At 43.1% G+C, this 18,518-nt stretch overlaps 1 protein-coding gene across 3 annotated transcripts in view; it reads left to right on the top strand.

Moving 5' to 3' along the window:
* Nucleotides 1-14,707, top strand: part of WDR7 (WD repeat domain 7) — a 347,769-nt gene extending 333,062 nt beyond the window's left edge. For all 3 annotated transcript variants that reach the window (XM_026496379.4, XM_057313055.1, XM_057313056.1), the window contains 2 exons: nucleotides 6,142-6,246; nucleotides 11,971-14,707. In XM_026496379.4, the coding sequence (XP_026352164.1) occupies nucleotides 6,142-6,246; nucleotides 11,971-12,174 (309 nt within the window). In that variant the 3' untranslated portion in view covers nucleotides 12,175-14,707. The remainder of the gene's footprint in view (nucleotides 1-6,141; nucleotides 6,247-11,970) is intronic.
* Nucleotides 14,708-18,518: the final 3,811 nt, after the last annotated feature.

Below are 18,518 nucleotides of genomic sequence, written 5' to 3'. Positions count from 1 at the left end.
GTTTTAGTACGGGTCGTATAAAACACATGGTCCGTACTTTATTAACCTTCCCTTGTGATGGTGCTCATGATAACACCTTACCAACTTCAAGAAACGTTTTCTTCAAAGGGGATCCCTCCTACATTGTTGGTGGGAATGCAAGTTGGTACAGCCACTCTGGAAAACAGTGTGGAGGTCCCTTAAAAAGTTAAAAATTGAGCTACCCTATGACCCAGCCATTGCACTACTGGGTGTTTACCCCAAAGATACAGACATAGTGAAGAGAAGGGCCATATGCACCCCAATGTTCATAGCAGCACTGTCCACAATAGCTAAATCATGGAAGGAACCAAGATGCCCTTCAACAGATGACTGGATTAAGAAGTTGTGGTCCATATATACAATGGACTATTACTCAGCTATCAGAAAGAACGAATTCTCAACATTTGCTGCAACATGGACGGCACTGGAGGAGATAATGCTAAGTGAAATAAGTCAAGCAGAGAAAGACAAATATCATATGATTTCTCTCATCTATGGAACATAAATAGGATGATTGGTAGGGGAAGAAAGTGATAAAGAAAGGGGGGGTAATCAGAAGGGGAATGAAACATGAGAGACTATGGACTCTGAGAAACAAACTGAGGGCCTCAGAGGGGAGGGGGTGGGGGAATGGGATAGGCTGGTGATGGGTAGTAAGGAGGGCACGTATTGCATGGTGCACTGGGTGTTATATGCAACTAATGAATCATCGAGCTTTACATTGGAAACCGGGGATGTACTGTATGGTGACTAACATAATATAATAAAAAATCATTAAAAAAAAAAAAGAAACGTTTTCTTCGCACTCTATGTCGAAAGTAGTAAAATATTTTGTTTGGTTGGGGTTTTTTCCCTCCCCTTTAAAGAGGTAGTGAGACCTGCAGATAAATATAAAATGTTCTCTTTGATCTTGTTCAGTCTCTAAGGTAATAGAGCCCTACATTTGGTTTCAGTTCTCAGACTTGTCCTTTGGAAGCCAAGTATCAAGAACTCCAGGAAGAAACAGACCATGTAAAGAGCAGTTTTCAAGAAAATATCCTAGACAGTCATAGCTTCTGTGGACACTGACCATGTCATATTTGAAATCTGTGCTTCTCCTTCTCTGTACAGGAGGGCTAATTGTGTTTCTTTGCAGAGTGCATGGAAAGTGCCTGTTAAAATTGCTTGGCAAGTTCGAGCATTGCTCATTATTAATCCTGCCTCCCAGTTTCTTTTCTTTGGTAAGAAACACGGGAGGGGGTGTTTAACAGTTCAACACTCTGTCTCCTGCTAGGGCTAATTGCTTGATTTCTTTTATTGTTCATAGCACTTCTTGAATTAGATTAATTTCTTTATGTTCCATTTCTGTCTTTTCAAGACAGCAATTACTTTGACGAAAAATATACCAAGACATGATACTCGTTCGCATATAAATGTAGACCACGCCTCCATTTATTTTGAAACCTGTTGTTCTGGGAAATATTCTTTAATGTTCAGCATTTAAGATGCCAACCCTGGGGTTTACCCCATCCAGAGCACTTAACAGTTTCCCGGTGATCCCCGCACAGCTGCCTCTCTAATGCCGGAAGCGAGGTTAAAGTCAGTTCAGGTGGTGCCGGCATAGTTCTGAGTTCAGAGATTCGGAACAAAAGACAATGGCCACATTTCCATTACACTGCGTTCTGAAGCACCTCTCGGGCAGAGACTGTAATGAACTCACCAGATGGAGCAAACCTTTGAAAACAGTGAGCTTCCCTGAGCTATCGTGAGTGGTACTTGCTTTCTTATAGGACAACAGGTCTCTGAGCTGACACTGCAGTTCGCGTTCCAGGGTTTTCTATAGGCCACTTTAAGGTACCCTGTGGGGCGCCTAGCAGTATCTTACCACGTGCACGCGCGTGCTCGCATGTGCATGTGCGTGTGTGTGTGTTCTGATCTTAAGTGTAGTGCCCCTTTGCCCAAAACAGACTTTAAAGAAACTAACAAATGCAGTTCAGTATCTAATGGGACCTCAGCAACAACAAATGGAAGCAGGACAATGATTGTGAAATGAGGACGCACTCACCACTATACACCAGGACGAACATAGGTCAGTCCGGCGTCTTGTGGCGGTAACGCAAGCACGTGTTGAGATTATGTAATTATTGTCACATGATACAGGAAAGCACCAACATTTACCTGGAGAGGTAAACAGGTTACTGGCAGAAAAGGCCAAGCTGACATTTAATTCACAGGATCTTCTGTTAGAGACACTGGATAACATAAGGAAGAGTGTCCTCAGCTGACGCAGAAGTAGTCTTCAAGTGGATGTTTTAAATGCCCACCTTCTGTAAAAGATGAAGACGTCATGTGAAAATATTTTGTGAAGACGTTTCTGAAGGAGCCAGCATGTCTGGTTTTCTGCCTTTACAACGGGGCTGACTTAGCCTCACAGATACGTTCACGTGACCATGGCGTTGGTACATTCTTTGGACCTGCTGGCTTATGGCCACCTCACTGTTGCATTCTTATTGTCCGAAGCACATCCTGGTTGCTGACGAAGGAGGGATGCTAATCTGAAGGAGGGCAGGTTTAGCATTCCGTTTCGAGATTTAGGGGCCCAAACTCCAAAAGGAGGATCTTCCACTTCTACACAGAGTTGGGCTTTGGGGGGCTGCAAGAAGGGCCCATTTTTCTCAGGAGCTTTTAGTCTACTCACATTTAAATGCATACTAGGACCCCAGAACATGGAAGAAACTGTTTTGGTTTGCTTTTTTTTTTAGTATAATTGACACACGATGTTACATTAGTTTCAGGTGTACAACATAGTGATTCTACAAATGTATACCTTATGCTGTGCTCCCCACAAGCGTAGCTACCCCCGTCAGCGTAGAACACTATTACAGTATCATCGACTGTATTTCTTATGCTGTGCCTTTTATTCCCATGACGTATTCATTCCATACCTGGAATCCTGGATGTCCCACTCCCTTTCATCCATTTTGTCCATCCCCTTCTCCCCTTGCCCTTCTGGCAACCATCGGTTTGTTCTCTGTGTTTATAGGTCTGATTCTGCTCTTTGTTCATGGTTTTTTTTTAGGTTCCACATATAAATGAAATCATAAGGTAGTTGTCTTTCAGTCTAACTTAATTCACTTAGCATAATGCCCTCTAGGTCTGGCCATGTCGTCACAAGTGGCATGTTCTCGTCTTTATGGCTGCGTAATATTTGTGTGTGCGCACGCGCGCATATACACCGCATCTTCCTTATCCATTCGTTTATTGATGGACTTAGGTCGCTTCTATATCTTGGCTATTGTAAATAATGCTGCAGTAAACATAGGGGGGCATATATCTTTTCGAATTAGTGTTCTCCTTTTCTTTGGGTAGATGCCCAGAGGTGGAATCCTTGGATCATATGGTATTTCTGTTCTTAATTTTTTGAGAAGCCTCCATTCTGTTTTCTGCGGTGGCTATACCAGTTTGCGTTCCCATCAACATTGTAGCGACAGTTCCTTTTTCTCCCTATCCTTGCCAACACTTTTTATTTCTTGCAGAGGAATATATTTTGAATCAGGTATTCTTAATGGAAGGGTTGCATTAAATGCCGGGAGAGACCTGGCAGGAAATAAGGGAGCCAGACAGCGCGTGTTAGCTGCTCGGGCCCTCTTGTGTGTGGGGGATGGAACTGGGGAAGTAGAGGGCGAGTGTCCAGGCCGAAGAGGCTGTCTCACTTCATCCCTGGCTATTGTGGCCGCGTGCGAACGAAGGCCTAGGATTGCCGAGCTTCCAGTCTTTCCAGAGAGGCTAGAAATCTTAATTTTACATGATATCTGATGAATTAGAATGTGGACCCAGAAAACATCGTTTTAAACATCTTTCAGGCCCAACCAAACACACCTACAATCTGGTTTCAGCTCAAGGGTCTTCAGTTTGCAACCTCTGTTTTTAAAGCAAGGCCTTACTAAACAACTATCTTAACTATAACATAGCTTTAAATTGGCCCCATAAGCTTTCAGATTTTTAGCAGAACTGAATCTTGATTTTAAAAAACAATTAAAGATGTTTTCCAGGGAGCTCAGTAAATTGACTTCGTAAGTGGGAATTGTCAGTTTTTCCCTTTTAATTGGTTAAGTTCTTTACCTTCATCCACAATAATTTTCATTTGAGTGTAGATGGCAGAATACTTATTCAGCATGCTCACCTGTTGCTTAATTTAGCACCACATTGGTGGCCTAACACCATGGATAGTCACCATATCTGTTTGATGAAATGTTTAATGAAATGAAATCTGTTTTTAGACTACCTAGTATGCTCGCTGATACTGATTCTGGGATATATGATTAGGGCATTTCTTTTTCATTAAATCGTGTACTCAGGTAATCAAGTTCTGTGATTGTTTACATTTGTCTAATCATTTTTCCCAGTTTTATTGAGATACAGTTGACATATAACATTTATGTTTAAGGTGTACCTGTGATGGTTTGATTAACTTATATATTGGAAATGACTACCACCCCAGCATTAGCTAACACTTCCCTCTTGTCACATAATTACATTTTTTTTTTATTGCTGAGAACCTTTAAGATCTACTGTCTTAGCAACTTTCAAATCTATACGTCTGGTCATCTAAGTGAGGAGGAGTAATGCAAACAGTAATATCACTTATTGGATTCTTATTATGCGCCATCTGTGCAGAGTGCTGCGTACCTAGTAACTCATTTAATCTTCACGGAGCTCTTTGAGGCGGGCATTATCTACGCCCTCATCGTCATCATCCCTGCTTTCTAGACGTGGGTGCTCTGAGGTTAAGTGACTCACGTCATCTGTCCTAGGTCCTTCAGCAAGGAGTAGAGCCCGAATGCAAGCCAGGCTGCCTGACTCCGAGCAGAGTTCTCTGCCGGCCCGAAGCCCAGTGTTTTACCAGCAGAACGTGTTTTCTCCGAGTGTGGAGAAACAGGCATTGTTTTGGATCCCACGGTGCCCCGAAAGTCTAATGACAGAAAAGAACAAAATCCAAAGAGCAGCTGAGGAACAGGCTGTACCTCCATCCCTCTCTCCTCCCTCCACCCTCACTTTAATCACTCAGCTGTGAATTATGAGACTCTTCTTACTGAAATTTACAGTATGTGTGGGGCTGAGTCACCTAATGAGCCTGATGTTCCCACCGGGACTCAGGGTTCACAATTGTTCCTCAAAAAATAGCAGATGGAAATAAACCTTCCTGGTATTGTCTTAGTTTAAGAGAACGTATTTCTCCATTCCTCTCAGACAAAGGGAGGAGACCAACCCACGGCTTGTAAGCAGAGTGAATAGTGGTCAATGAGGTAGAGGTATGATCTTTGGTAGTTGACCGTGAGAGGACTTTAATACAGTATTATGCTAATTTGCTTAGTATGCCAGTATTTTTGATAACTTAATATCATGAAACTTGAGTGTAATTTTTTATTAGTAAAGACCTTTTATCATAGACCTACTCTAAAATACAACTCCCTTTTTTCAGTTCGTGGTTAAATCAACGATAGCTATTTGGCAGAGGCTCAGAATTATCCCTGTTAAATTATTTTTAATAGTATTTGATTTATATATGTGCTCAAACCTCCACCAGGGATGTGTGTATGTTTACTAATTGCAGCCACATGCATTTAAACACAGTGTTATTGGTGGGAAATGAAGCATAAAACATGAAAAATGTATAATTATTAAGAGTTGAAATTACAGTTTTTACCTCTTTCCAGAACAGGGATGTTATGACGCAGCTTTGATTGTTTTTCATTTCAGATGAGTGAGGTTCCTTCACAGGTTTGGTGATCACTTGCTTACCTTCCTAATTAATTGTAAAATTCTTCCCTCTAATGGACATAAATGAATTAACACATTCGTTCGCCCATTAATATACGCTTTTCCTTTGGACTTATGCTGTTCTCCCAACTCAGATACAGGTAGATTCTTCAGAACAAGATTAAATAAAGCCCTTGGATATAGCAGTGAGAGAACTTTGGTAGCTTTCCCTATTTTTCTAATCCGTTGTTTAAATCAAGAACGTAGCGGCATAACGGTATCTAATCTCCATGGCATAACTTGTTCAACATTGAATGTTTGCCTGTGTATGTGCAGTTGTTCTGTGCACTGCAGCCCATTAATGACTGCACTTTATTTTAGACAATCCATGGACACAAGGGACCAATCACTGCAGTGGCCTTTGCTCCTGATGGACGGTATCTTGCCACCTACTCAAATACAGACAGCCACATTTCTTTCTGGCAGGTAAGTGTAGATGCCACGGGGTGTTGAAGTAGGCTGCATGAGTCACTTTCACTAAGCAAGGCTTCCTGTGAGGCCGGCCCACCAGCCCTTCCTCCTGCCCCCCCCCCTTCAACAAACATCAGGTATTTATTGCTGACTGATTCTGTGCCACATGCTAGCATGCAGGGTGCGCTGAGAATACAGTTGGCCATCTGGAGGGAGTGGGGTCTGCTCTCACAGAGCTTGAGGTCTGAGGGAGACGCATGCAAATAAGCAGCAATTATATAATACAGAGGGGAGCCTGAGAAGAAGGCTGTGGGACCGATTCACAGAGGAAGTGACATCTGAACTGAGACTGGATAATGCTGAGGAAGGGCCAGATGGTAAGGGTAGGGCAGATTTAGGGAAAGGGAGCAGCCTTTCAGTGGTAAGCAAGGGCCCGGCGTGCCTGAGGGCCTGGCCAGAAAGGCATGGGGCCCGGGGGACCCTGCACAAGGATGCAGACAACTCCAGCGGGGCGGAGGGTACATGGGAAAGGCAGCCGGTATTACCTCCATATCCCGCTTGTATTATCTCATTTCTGTTTGCATTCTGAATTTCCCACGTAGGGCTCTTCATTCCCAAACTATCAAAACATTTTCAAAAACCCGAGTATCATTGAGTGGCAGTTCATGAGAATGCCTATGTTTAATTCTGATTAAAATGCATGTTAATTTTGAGCACCTAATTTTTACAATAGAACTTGTTTTATCCTCCGTGATTAATCCCCAACCCATCTTTTTAATTATCTTCCTCCTGATAGTTATAAAAAAATTAAACATTCAACTCCCTCCCTCATGAAAAGCCAATTGAAAATTTGGTTGTTACCTTTACTTTCCTGGGATGCAAGTATGTTTTTATGAGATTCGGTTTATTGCCTTGAAAGCTTAAAAAAAAAAAATGAAAGTTTAAATAAGACTTCAGCACAACTTGATGATGGTTTTAAAAAAATCAATACCTAATAAAATGTAAAACAGATACAATAAATTGCTTAATTAACAACATGCTATTAAAGCATGACAACTTCCAAATCTGTCACAGACTTTTCCTGCTCTTCATCTAATTTAGTTTTCCAGTTTATTTTCTCATTATCTTTTCTCCCAGAATATATCTCCAGCATCTTAATTGGCTCATATTAAACTCTTTTCCTGGGAGAGCTCCCTGGTCCCCATTTCCCCCAGCGGGCCACCGCGGGTCCTGTGGTTTGCACTGTCACAGTGCCACCGCCAGCCCACTAGGCATCCATAAAGTGGACCCTCGCAACACTTCTTTAAAGGGTTTCCCCACCAGCTGGTTTTTCTACACAGTGGTCTCTCGACACCGGCTGTACTTTGATACAAATTTTCTGCTATTTGCCACTCTCTTGGAATCCCAGAGGAGGGTTTATATAAAGCTCCACATTCATTCCACATTTATTCAGTGGCGTTGAAGTGCCGAGTGCTGGCCTCTGCTTTAGGGATACGGAGTGAACAAGCCTCAGGTCCCTGCTTTCAAGGAGCTTGGGTTGGACCACGCTTTCTTCTGTGGAATAAACAAAAACAAGTCTTTTTGGTTTTGTCCAACTTGACTTTCTCAGAAAAAAAAAAAAATCATTTTATAAAGGAATACCTCCTGCCTTAGCCAGATTTGAAACCATTTCCAGTATTTTCCTGATTTTCTATGTGGTAAACCTTTTCCCCTTATATAGATGCTCAGGGTTCTATTTGGATATGTTCATTCCTTCCTTGCATTTTTTTCTATTTTTATCAAAGTTCCTGCCTAGCGCATTGAGGGAATTAGGGTTAGCACCCTTTCTCACCTTAGAGCTCGAGATTATTTAGTAGATGGATGGTAACTGTTCGAGATACTTCTCCTCTTCCACTTCCCCTCTTCAGGCTCCTGCTGCTGCCTCTGGGCTTGGCCAAGCACACTTGAACCTGTGCACCCGTACACATGGCCCTGCGTGCAGGGGAGCCACAGCACACTTCCGTGGTGCACGCGCTCCTCGGCTCCCGGGGCCACCTCGGCTCCCGGGGCCACCTCGTGCTGTCCGCACATGTGGGTGTGCAGTGCGCAGAGCCTGGGGGCTGCTTAGGTAACACCCAAGTCTTTCTGCCTCCAACCCAATGGCAGGATGTAGAATGCAGCCCATTTCTTAAATTACACCCTGTTGGGTCTTGAAATTTAAGCAAAGGAAGGCACAGAAACACTTCAGCTTTATCAAGAAAATACAGTAAAACCTCTTCCAGAGGTGGCGGGGGGGCAGGGGGGGTTGATTTGAATTAAAGAGAGTCTAGAAAACAATGTTGGATCTCCTGCTGCTCTCCCAAAATGGGCTTGCTGATTTATTTAGATACATATTGTTTAGTTCTAATGATGTATGATAATACTTTTATATTATTCCAGTAAATGTACTGTAATATATTTTGAAAACTTAATGAAGTCTTATTAATACAGGACCTTACAAAGGCTATGAGCTATTAAAATCTTTGCTGAGAAATGAGTGTTAATGAGAAATATTGGTTGGCTAATTACTCAAGTGAGACTTAGTAAAAGGTTTGTGTGCAGCATTAAACGCTGAGAATTGCATTAAAACCCTTCCTGTTTTGATGAATTACATCTGTATGTGTTTCTATGTGTTCAGAAAATAATCTTCACAGAACTGGTTTTGTGAAGCATTATTTTTAAAGGGAAGGGAAGAACCAAAGTTGCCCTCTAGTTATTTACAAACTCAGCTATGGAATGATGTCATCGGGCAATCTTCCAAGCCCTTTGATCCTCTGACAACATATTCCTATAAGTTGAGTATTTCACATCAGGGTCTTTGTTGGTATTGGAATGAGGGGAGTTGAGTAACAAAATTAAGTACAACCGTGATTCCTTCACCTAAGTTTCACCACTCCCTCCAGCTAGTGAGTATCCTCTCTCAGAAATGTAAAGTTAGATGGATATTGGTTTCGCTTACGGTTATGTATTCCATCATAAAATAGAATCTTGGTCAGCCCTTTAAAAAGGGTACTGTAAATCTACGGCCATTAACGTGAAAAGATGGTTCTCAACATTTCGTTGAATGAAAGAGGCAGATTGTGAAACTGCTTTCTAATATGAGACTGTTTTACATAAAATTCCTTAACCCCGCCTCTCCTTAAATGTACATATACTTGGAGGTCTGGAAAGAAGTTTACTGAAATGTTAGTGATTGTCTTTGGGAAGTGAGATTTCAGGGGATTTTTGCTTTCTCTTTTATACTTCTCTTTATTATTTAAATGTCCCACAATGAGTATTTATTATCTTTGTAATCAAGAAAAACTTTAAGGTTACCAAATACTCTAACTCCAGGGAGTTTTTTTTTCATTCGAGGCTCAGATTGCCCTTTTGTGTAGTTTGTAAGACGGCCACTGGTCAAGAAAACATTAATATCGAATAACAGCATGGTTCGTTGTTTCAGTGAGCGTTCTTTGGCTGAGCTTTTTGGAAAAAGGAATACTCACCCTGACTACTTCAGATTATCTCTGCTCTGCGGAGGTCGTAGGGAAAACAGGGTCTGAGGAGCAACACATTGTCGTTAACTTGAGGGTCTTCGTCATTCCAGCTGTACGCATGTGTGACAGTGCTGTCCCCCGTTCTGAGGCGGGAAGGCTGTGTGACCCTTCCAAAGGCATTTATCAATCAGCTTATCAAATGATGTGTCAGTCATTCGTGGGCTGGCTCAGCTTATAAGGAGAACCCAGATGGAATGATGGGCCTCTTGTTGAAGTTTTTCCATCTGTAATATTCCAGTAGGGTACCTTCTCCCTGTCGCCCTTTGGCCCTCAACACATTTCTGGTATGTGGCTAAATTTTGCAGGAAAGAATTAAAAATAAGGAAGTGGCCGAGCATGTTGGATACCCTTAGCATTTGGAGCCACCAGCAGAACTCAAGCTTCATACATATTTTCATAGAAAATCCATAAAGAATGAAAAATAGTTTGTAGTTATTTATCAACTGAGAAATGAGATTTTTTTTTTTTTATTAAAGCACAGTATGCCTGTTGATGCCAGTTAATTTTAACCACCAATTTTCTGGATCATTTGGATGTGTTCGGTTAGAGGACTAAATTATTATGTACTGTTACTTTTTGTACAAGTGAGGACTATCAGATCAAGCTCACCACCATTATTTATATTTAAACTATTTGGGAACCTTCAGAAAGCAAGAAGACAATGATTTTTGTCTTTTATGGAGTTTTTGGAAAAGGGGGCAAGGAAGCAAGGAAAGAAGTTTTTGGAGGATGACCGTAAGGTACTGTCTAGTTTTAAATGTTAACTTTAACAGAAACAGTTAATGATAACCATACATTTGGTTTTAAAATGTGACCTCGTACACTAGTGATTTTTTTTCACCTCTGAGTTGTGTTCGGCACTATTATTAATGCAGGAAAATCAGTAACATTAGTCATCTTAAAAGGGTTATTACTCAAGATGATTTAAATTGTGAAAATGTCAGTGGAGCCTGCACGCATCCTGCTGGAGATGCCATGATTTACGCCCTCTGACACCATCGTGTTGCTGAGAAGGGCCAGAGAAAAGAATGGCTTATATTTTGCACTGATCCAAATGCAGAGCATGATATCCGCAATAACACATCGTACGTGTCCTAGGATTTGCCAGGGTTTCGTGTGTCAACCGTTTGTATACATCGAATTGTAATCTGCGTGCTTTCTTTACACAAAACCCCAGAATCGTATGCATTTAGACGGGGGTTACACTAGAGAGAAGAATTGGAAATGAAAATTAGGGCAAAGAAAAATATTATTTCTGAGACCTCTTTCTGGTTTTCGGTTTGCTTCCCATGTGATTTTACAATAGCACAAAAAATGTGTATTGAAAAACTGTTAAGTCACACTTAGAATCTACAGGGTTCTTCAGACTCTGTTGCTCAGGTAACAGTTCACTGAGATAAGTGCCTTTCAGCATTTAGCACCTGGACCGAACACACAGTTGTTCATGAACCATAATTTCCATGTTATTTTTCACTACTGTGAGTGGATTAAGAGAACTTAAAGTTCAAATCAAATCCTGAAAAGCCACCAAAAAGCAGGAAAAAGCTGATAAAAACGTATTGCCAGTAAAGTGTTCAAGTGTCCGCCGGTCAGTGTGGCAGCAAAACAGCGAGCCACAGATACGGTGTGGAGATGCCCTTGACTCTGGGTTTCCCCCTCAGAATGAACTAGAGCTTTCCAGAGGCTGAATTCTGTAAAAAGCAGGTGAGGAGGGCCGGTGTGGGTACATGCACATGGGGGAGGGGGTCACGTTTTGTGCTTGGATCCGGGGACGGGTCCCACTCGGCTTTGTTTCCCTGAATGACCTGCAAGTCCCCAGAGGTGTGTGGGTGGACTCGTCCTTCAGGGGACGCAGGGAGCCACGACGGGAAGGAACAGAAGGGTCTGCCTGTGAAGTACCCACAGTTGCCAGAGATGGTCTGCCGAGCTGTTTCGTTAACATCTGTAATTTACCCCCTTCTTCAAGATGGATGGCCTCTCCTGCTGTCAGTTTCTACCCCCGAAGTCACATTTCTCGGGGTTTGTGCACTTGCTGTGACAGCACCAGAGCGGTTTCCGATGCACTGAGAGGCGCCCTGTCGGGGCCAAGGGCAGACTCTCAGATGAACGCAAGTCGGCACTGCGGCAGAGAGGGTGACCGGGAGAGGGTTCCTTAAGCGACACGCGTGTCCCTGTGTCCCTGCAGATGAACACGTCGCTGCTGGGGAGCATTGGCATGCTGAATTCGGCGCCCCAGCTGCGCTGCATCAAGACGTACCAGGTGCCCCCCGTGCAGCCGGCCTCGCCCGGCTCCCACAACGCGCTCCGACTGGCCCGGCTCATCTGGACTTCGAACCGCAACGTCATCCTCATGGCCCACGACGGGAAGGAGCACCGCTTCATGGTCTAGCGCTGGCAGCTGCTGCCCTGACCGCCTCCGAGCTCCGTCCGTTCTCCCGCTGAGATTCCTCTGTCCTCACGCCCACAGATCATTCCTCGGTGCCCGCCCACAGCAGGGCCACCCCGGGGGCGCGGCCGAGGCCCTGTCGCTCCCGCGTGGCTCTCGGGGGCGTGCACCCACCGCTCTGCAGGCTGGGGCCCTTCTGTCCACACCAGGTCATTTTTCCCTGCCGGGGGTGGGGTGGGGGGAGGTCTGCGGTCCCTGGGAGCACCCCTGTCGCTTGGTGCACCAGAAGCCTCCAACTGAGTAAACACTGTGATTGCGTTCGCAGCCCCGATGGTGTTTTCTTGGAGCTCAACCCCAGCTCTGAGCCGCTGCTTGGACCTGGTGGTATCGACATTGGGTTTTGAGGTAATGTGGCAGTCCGAATTAGCGAAGTTATTTTCCTTTGGATCTCCTAAAATATATTCTTGTTTACTGAAAAGATTCCGTGTTTACATGGTTGGTTTTTTCCCCCTGACTGCTAGGAAACTCCTCACTCCAATTTCCTAGGGTTTAGCCCCTACTTCTTTCTTAACACCTAACAGATTAGAGATTATTGAGAAAATATGCCCAAAAAATTTTTCCTCCTCACAGAAAATAGTTTCCCAGACACCTAGCCTTCTAAAATGCTCATATCCTGATTAATAGTCTATTTAGTAGTTTAAAATAAAAAATCATCACTATTTATGGTCTAGTTAATATAATTATCCAGTCACTATAAGTAGTCTCTTCAATGGATTTTATAATAAAGAACTGAGTTTGGAAGCGTAGCATATACTAAGTAAGAGGACTCATGTCTGTTGCTACGGGTCCTTTTAAGAAAGAACTTACCCCTTCCCTCCAGAAACCTTACAGACCTACAGTTCCCATGTGCACGACCTATGTCAGTTATCGTGGAATAGTTATAGTTCAGCCTTCGAACTGATCAATTAAAGGAAAACAAAGACAGCATCTCTTTTACACAAGTATCCTAGAAAATTAGTAACTATGGCACAAGCATTCAGGAGAATATAGAAAATGTGGACTCTCAAGTTATTTGAGCAAACATTGCAGTGAGGGCGTCCGTCACACTTCGAAGTAAGCTTTAACTAGGTCGCCTTCTTCTCTTTATGTCAAATCATGCTGGTTCTTGCTCGTAGTAATGGGGGAAAAATCCATCAAATAATATTTTGTATGAATTGCTCCTAACAAATCTTGATCTGTACATAGTTGGGGATTTGGTCATTTGGTTAGTTGTTGATTGGTTGGCCAGGCATAATGGTTTATTAAGTGTAAAAACAGAAAATGATTTCTTAAGTTCAGAGAAAATATGAAGTTTACAGAGGAACAGAAATGATAATGGGGGAGCATTGAATTGGAAAAGCGTAGATTGTCAGAGTTTATGTAATATACAAAAAAATAGGATCACAGTCCAGGAACAAATCCATCTGTCATTTTACTGAAACAGATTTTTAAAGAACATGTTAAGAAATTAAGACCACTAGAACGTCTCTTTCCTATTGATATGAAGTATGTTATTTGCATTGATGACAAACCTGTACTGTTTCTTGGTGTTAGACTTTGGGTGTTCTTTTAAAAGTGAATTTATGCCACATGCATGTACATTGTATTTATAAAGATTACATATGTAGTTTCCAAGGAAGAAACAAAGAACTATCCAGTGTAGATTTATCTGTTTGGTGCACATGCCGTTGTGTTCGATATAAGTAGAAAAACCTGCGGTAAACAAGAGATGCGCTTGGTTTTTCCAGTGGGCTCCTGAGTCTTCTTGATACCCAGCACATGTTTACTTTATGAATTTAAATAGGGATTAATTTATTCTAGACTACAAAGTTGTTTTGGAATGATGGAGCAAAAGCCTACCTTAGAGAGTTGTCTAAAACAGAGCCGTGAGACAGTAGGCAGGCCACCACAGACACACAACGGAGCACACTGCAGGGGTCCGGAACAAAACCGTGGGGTCCCGGGGAGGGGGGAACATCTGGGCAGTGGGCAGAGGCCAGCCTGTCCCTCATTCTGTCTGCACAGACAGCCAAAATTACTGGCCTTTAGAATATTACTATTCTAAAAGTCGGGTGGATGCTATCTGATGGTTAGACGTCTCTAACTGCTAAATGAGTGTTTTCATTCTTAACACAAATCACCCCTTGGCTACTTTGATAACTACAGTCCCAGACTTCATCACAGCTTAGATTTCTCAGCACTGAGGCAAACTTTGTATTGTCATCCCAGTGTGTGCTTTCAGTGTTTTATTGATTTTGTTGGCACTGTATTTGGACCTATCCTTGTAAATGTAGAGACATATGTGGCTTCATTGGTAATTCACAAGCAAAAGATGACATGACGTGACACCTGTATGAAAATGTAATGATTGAACTCACTGTGTACAGCGAGTGACTTAAAATGTCTGCCTCTCAAGACATTTCCACTGACTAGATTCTATCTGTGCTGAACGTCCCTGTGTACATATGTGTGTTAAATAAAACTGAATTGTACTGAAGATTGTTTTTCTCATTAAAAACATTGCTCACTCTTCTTAAACATTCTCAGTTGAAATCCATATGCTTTCTCCCCTTCTCCACCCCCCCTCCCGCCTTCTTTGGGACCAAATTAAGCCTTCTATTTCTGTATAATTATTCATTTCCCTGGAGAGCTAGCTTCAGGAAAGGCAAACTTGTCACAAAGGACTGTGGAACAGGAAGACGTCTCCAAAGTGTGAGAGAAACAACGCCTACCAGAAACTCAACAGCACCCTCTGTGGTTTGGGCAAGGGAATTGCATGCATGTTGCTTTATCTCCACCCTGAGTTGCTCCTAAATAGACTTCGTTGTACCGAATTCTGTCTTGTCAGATTTCATGACATGGGTTGGCTGCCCCGGAGTCGGGAGGCTGGACCGAGATCATTAAACTCATTTCATTTAAGACTCAGTTTGGAGTTGAATTTGAATCCCTGAGGTAACGGGTGTAATTGGTTTTCGGGAAAAGCAGGACTAACAAAATAGGTCATCGTTGCTCATGGAGGGTGTAATGTGTAAGTTGTGAATGTGCGTCTTTAATTTTCACATATATAGAACGGCTTAAATTGAACCAGTCATCACGTAACTGTAATTTTCTTTCAGAAATAAACATTAAAGGAACTGGCTGCCACATCTTCGGCCCTATTCAGAGGTCCATCCCGAGCATTGCTTTAACGTCTCCTGGTGTCTTCAGTGTGTCCTTATAGGGAGACTAGGGGCAGTACCAGTCCTGTATGATTGGTGATCACATAAACTGATCAAATGTGGAAAGGGCATGACATTAATAGGAAGGTAAAGCCAAGCAGTGCTGGGTGAACTTTCACCTTTCACCCCTTCAGCTGACTGACAGAGCTGAGTGTTGAAGAAAATCAATACTTTGGAGCCAGGAGGGAAATATTTCCAACCTCTAACTAGAGAATGTATTTTGACAAGGCCAAGATAATCCAAGCTGCACAGGAGAAAGAGAAAAGAAGACTCATTTTTAAAGCTTGACACTTCAAGGTGTTTTTGTACAATGGTTTAGAGATCGTCAATACATACAAATACCAAAGGTCAAAAAGAAAAGCCAGAAGAATTTCAAAAAATTAGATGCTCAGTTCTTTTTGCTGTTTACAAACTAAAAAAGACTGCGGAGAGGTGTGTGCTTGTAATCGTTTAAATGAACCGAGCTCACAATGTGTGCTTGGCGGTTATCGTCCCTCTTTAATCAAACCTTACGTTTCTAGAGGCAGCACTATAAACAGTGAATGCCTAAGAGGGTGCGTGGACCTCTTGTTTCCGTACATTTCTTTGGAGGACACGAACTGGTGTTTGAGCAGTGACATCGTTTCGTGCTCACGTCTCAGAATCTCGTTTTTCAATTCGTCCTGCCAGGATGCTCTCGTCTTAGACCTTCCTTCATTTTTTGGTTCATTCATTTGCATGAGAAAAGAGTTCATGTACCTACTGAACTTGAATTGTTTCTAGTTTCCCAAGTCCCTTGAAACAAATTACTCATAAAAGTAGTCTAATTCGGGCCCTGCCGAATGAGAGGCTGCTGCATGTCTAGGAAGAAGGTAAGCAATTGACTCTTAGCAGCGAGATGAGATGCATTCATTCTAGGGACAGACGCTTCCGTCAAACGGATAGAGATGCTTCTCTTTCCTGCCGATAAGAAAACAAAGTCAAATGGTGCCCATACCTTCCAGCCAAGCTCAGGACAAAGGAATCCTGAGTGCTCTAAGTATCTAGCCCTGTTTTCTCATGGCTGGGCCACATCAGGCGAGCCATAAACATAGGCTAATTATGTATTAAAATAACAGTGAAAATACAGCCTTAATTCGTATGCCCTCTTTCTCATTAAAAAATTCCACTCTATTCTCTGAAGATAAATCTGGCTGGAGATTTCAAATTGTATTTGTTTAAAAGGAGGACAGAGCAAGCCAAGAGCCTTTTGTATTCTGCGATCTCCCAGACAAGGGCAAGAATCCATCACCTGCCCGATTGGCTGTAGGTATCAAGTAAGTATGTATTGCATTTGTTAAATCCATGAGGTGACGCCTATAAAACGCTTGTTAGGAGTGGCACAAAGTACGCATTCAATGCAGGAGAGCTGATCATTTTTAGTAGATGTTCAGAAGTCCTTATTGATCATGGATAAACAAGATTGTAAATTATTTGTGTCCTTTGGAGAACACTGTTGGATTTTTGTTTTGTGTTTTTATCTCTACCTAGACTCCAATAAGACATCTGGACATTTACCCAAAGGGGAGTCTCTGTGGTTCTCCCTGTATTCACAAGGCTCTTTGCCACGTTGCTGTGTGTGACTGTCTTCTCACCAAAACTTGTGGCCGCTGAGAAATGCCAAAACACGTGCTGGCGGATAGGGCCGCTTGATTACAGCTATTGAAGCTAGGACTGATCCCTCAACAAGAAAGTAGTTCCTGTTAAATTTAGGACTCACATTCGAATCGGGGATGATTTTAGATTATTGACATGAGTATCTTCAAAATATACATCTATGAAGATTAAACAAGACTCTGGACAAAGTATCGTAGACGAGGTTTCATGGGCTTCCCACGGCACAGGAAGTTGAATGTGTAGGTTCTCTTCAACACCCTCCTGTCTTGACTGGTATCGAAATGCCGTAGGGCTTCACTCTACCCCACTGTGAAATGTACGGTCTAATACTTGACCCACCCAGTGACACTTCAGCCTTTAGTGACAATTTATGAATAATGGAAAGATACTGCAAAGAAACATTTTTATTCAGTTCACAAGGATTTTTGAATCGTAGTTTATGCCAAGCATATGTCCTGTGTTCTAGTTTCCTTGCTGACGAGCTCCCCGTGTAGCAAAGGGCTACGACGCCGACCAAGTGCGGAAAAAAGAGACGGCGGAGAGTGATGAGAGCATGGGTTTCACGCTCGTAGGGTAGAATCAAGTTAGAGAGGAAGTACGTGGGCTGAGCCTTGAGAGGAGTAAATACAAATTAATTAGGAAGATGGAAGACCTGTTTTAAGGTAGAAATTTATGGAAGTCCAAATTGTTCTGTGGTCCGAATGGATATAAATTACTTCAAACTTGCAACCTGGAAGGCACAGGTGGGCACCCCCGTAAGGATTACTGCACCTGCAAAACACGGGACTTCCCTGCCAAAGGACAGTTGAGAGCTAGCAGGCAAAAAGGCTTAAAAAAAAGATATCTGTAAAAATCCTAATTAAAAGATTTCTCTTTTACTAGTTCTCCAGCTCTCATTTTTTATTTAAAAAAATAATAATTGTTTTAAAAATAAGTTACGCATGCTCCTTCTCCTGTGTTCTAGTCTCCTGGGAGCACTGTGTTGGATGCCGGCCACGAGCGCTGCCCAGCTGCCCCCTCCCCAGCTCCAGCTCCCAGCCTGGGGCTGAAGCATTTATTCTCCAGCCGCTAGAAGTGCTGGCATCTGATAGGTGTCCGCAGAGCCCTGGAGATTGCCTACAGCCAGGGAGCTCTTTCTTCCGGGTCGTGCTCCCCCTCCTGGGGGTGACCACATCCCATGATGGGTCTGGAAGGAGCTGCAAAGGCCCAGCCCCCTAGCTCCACTTCAGAGCAACTTGGAGGGGCCGTCCAGCTCTAGCACTCACCTTGGGATGGGCCGAAGCCCTCACCGGACTCACTGCAGGTCAGCTTCCCTCTCCCCGTGTCGATGCGGAGAGCGCTGCTCCATACCCTTGCTGTCTGCGGATCTCCATCTCATGGTCTGCCTCCCAGAACCCAGCCCAGGACAGCTGGAACCAGGAGTGGTCCAGGAAAACAGGATCGTGAAAAATAAAC

This window comes from Ursus arctos, unplaced genomic scaffold (assembly GCF_023065955.2).
Source record: "Ursus arctos isolate Adak ecotype North America unplaced genomic scaffold, UrsArc2.0 scaffold_17, whole genome shotgun sequence".
Classification (NCBI taxonomy): domain Eukaryota; kingdom Metazoa; phylum Chordata; class Mammalia; order Carnivora; family Ursidae; genus Ursus; species Ursus arctos.
Note: the sequence above shows the minus strand (reverse complement) of the source record. Positions and strands in the feature narration are given on the sequence as shown.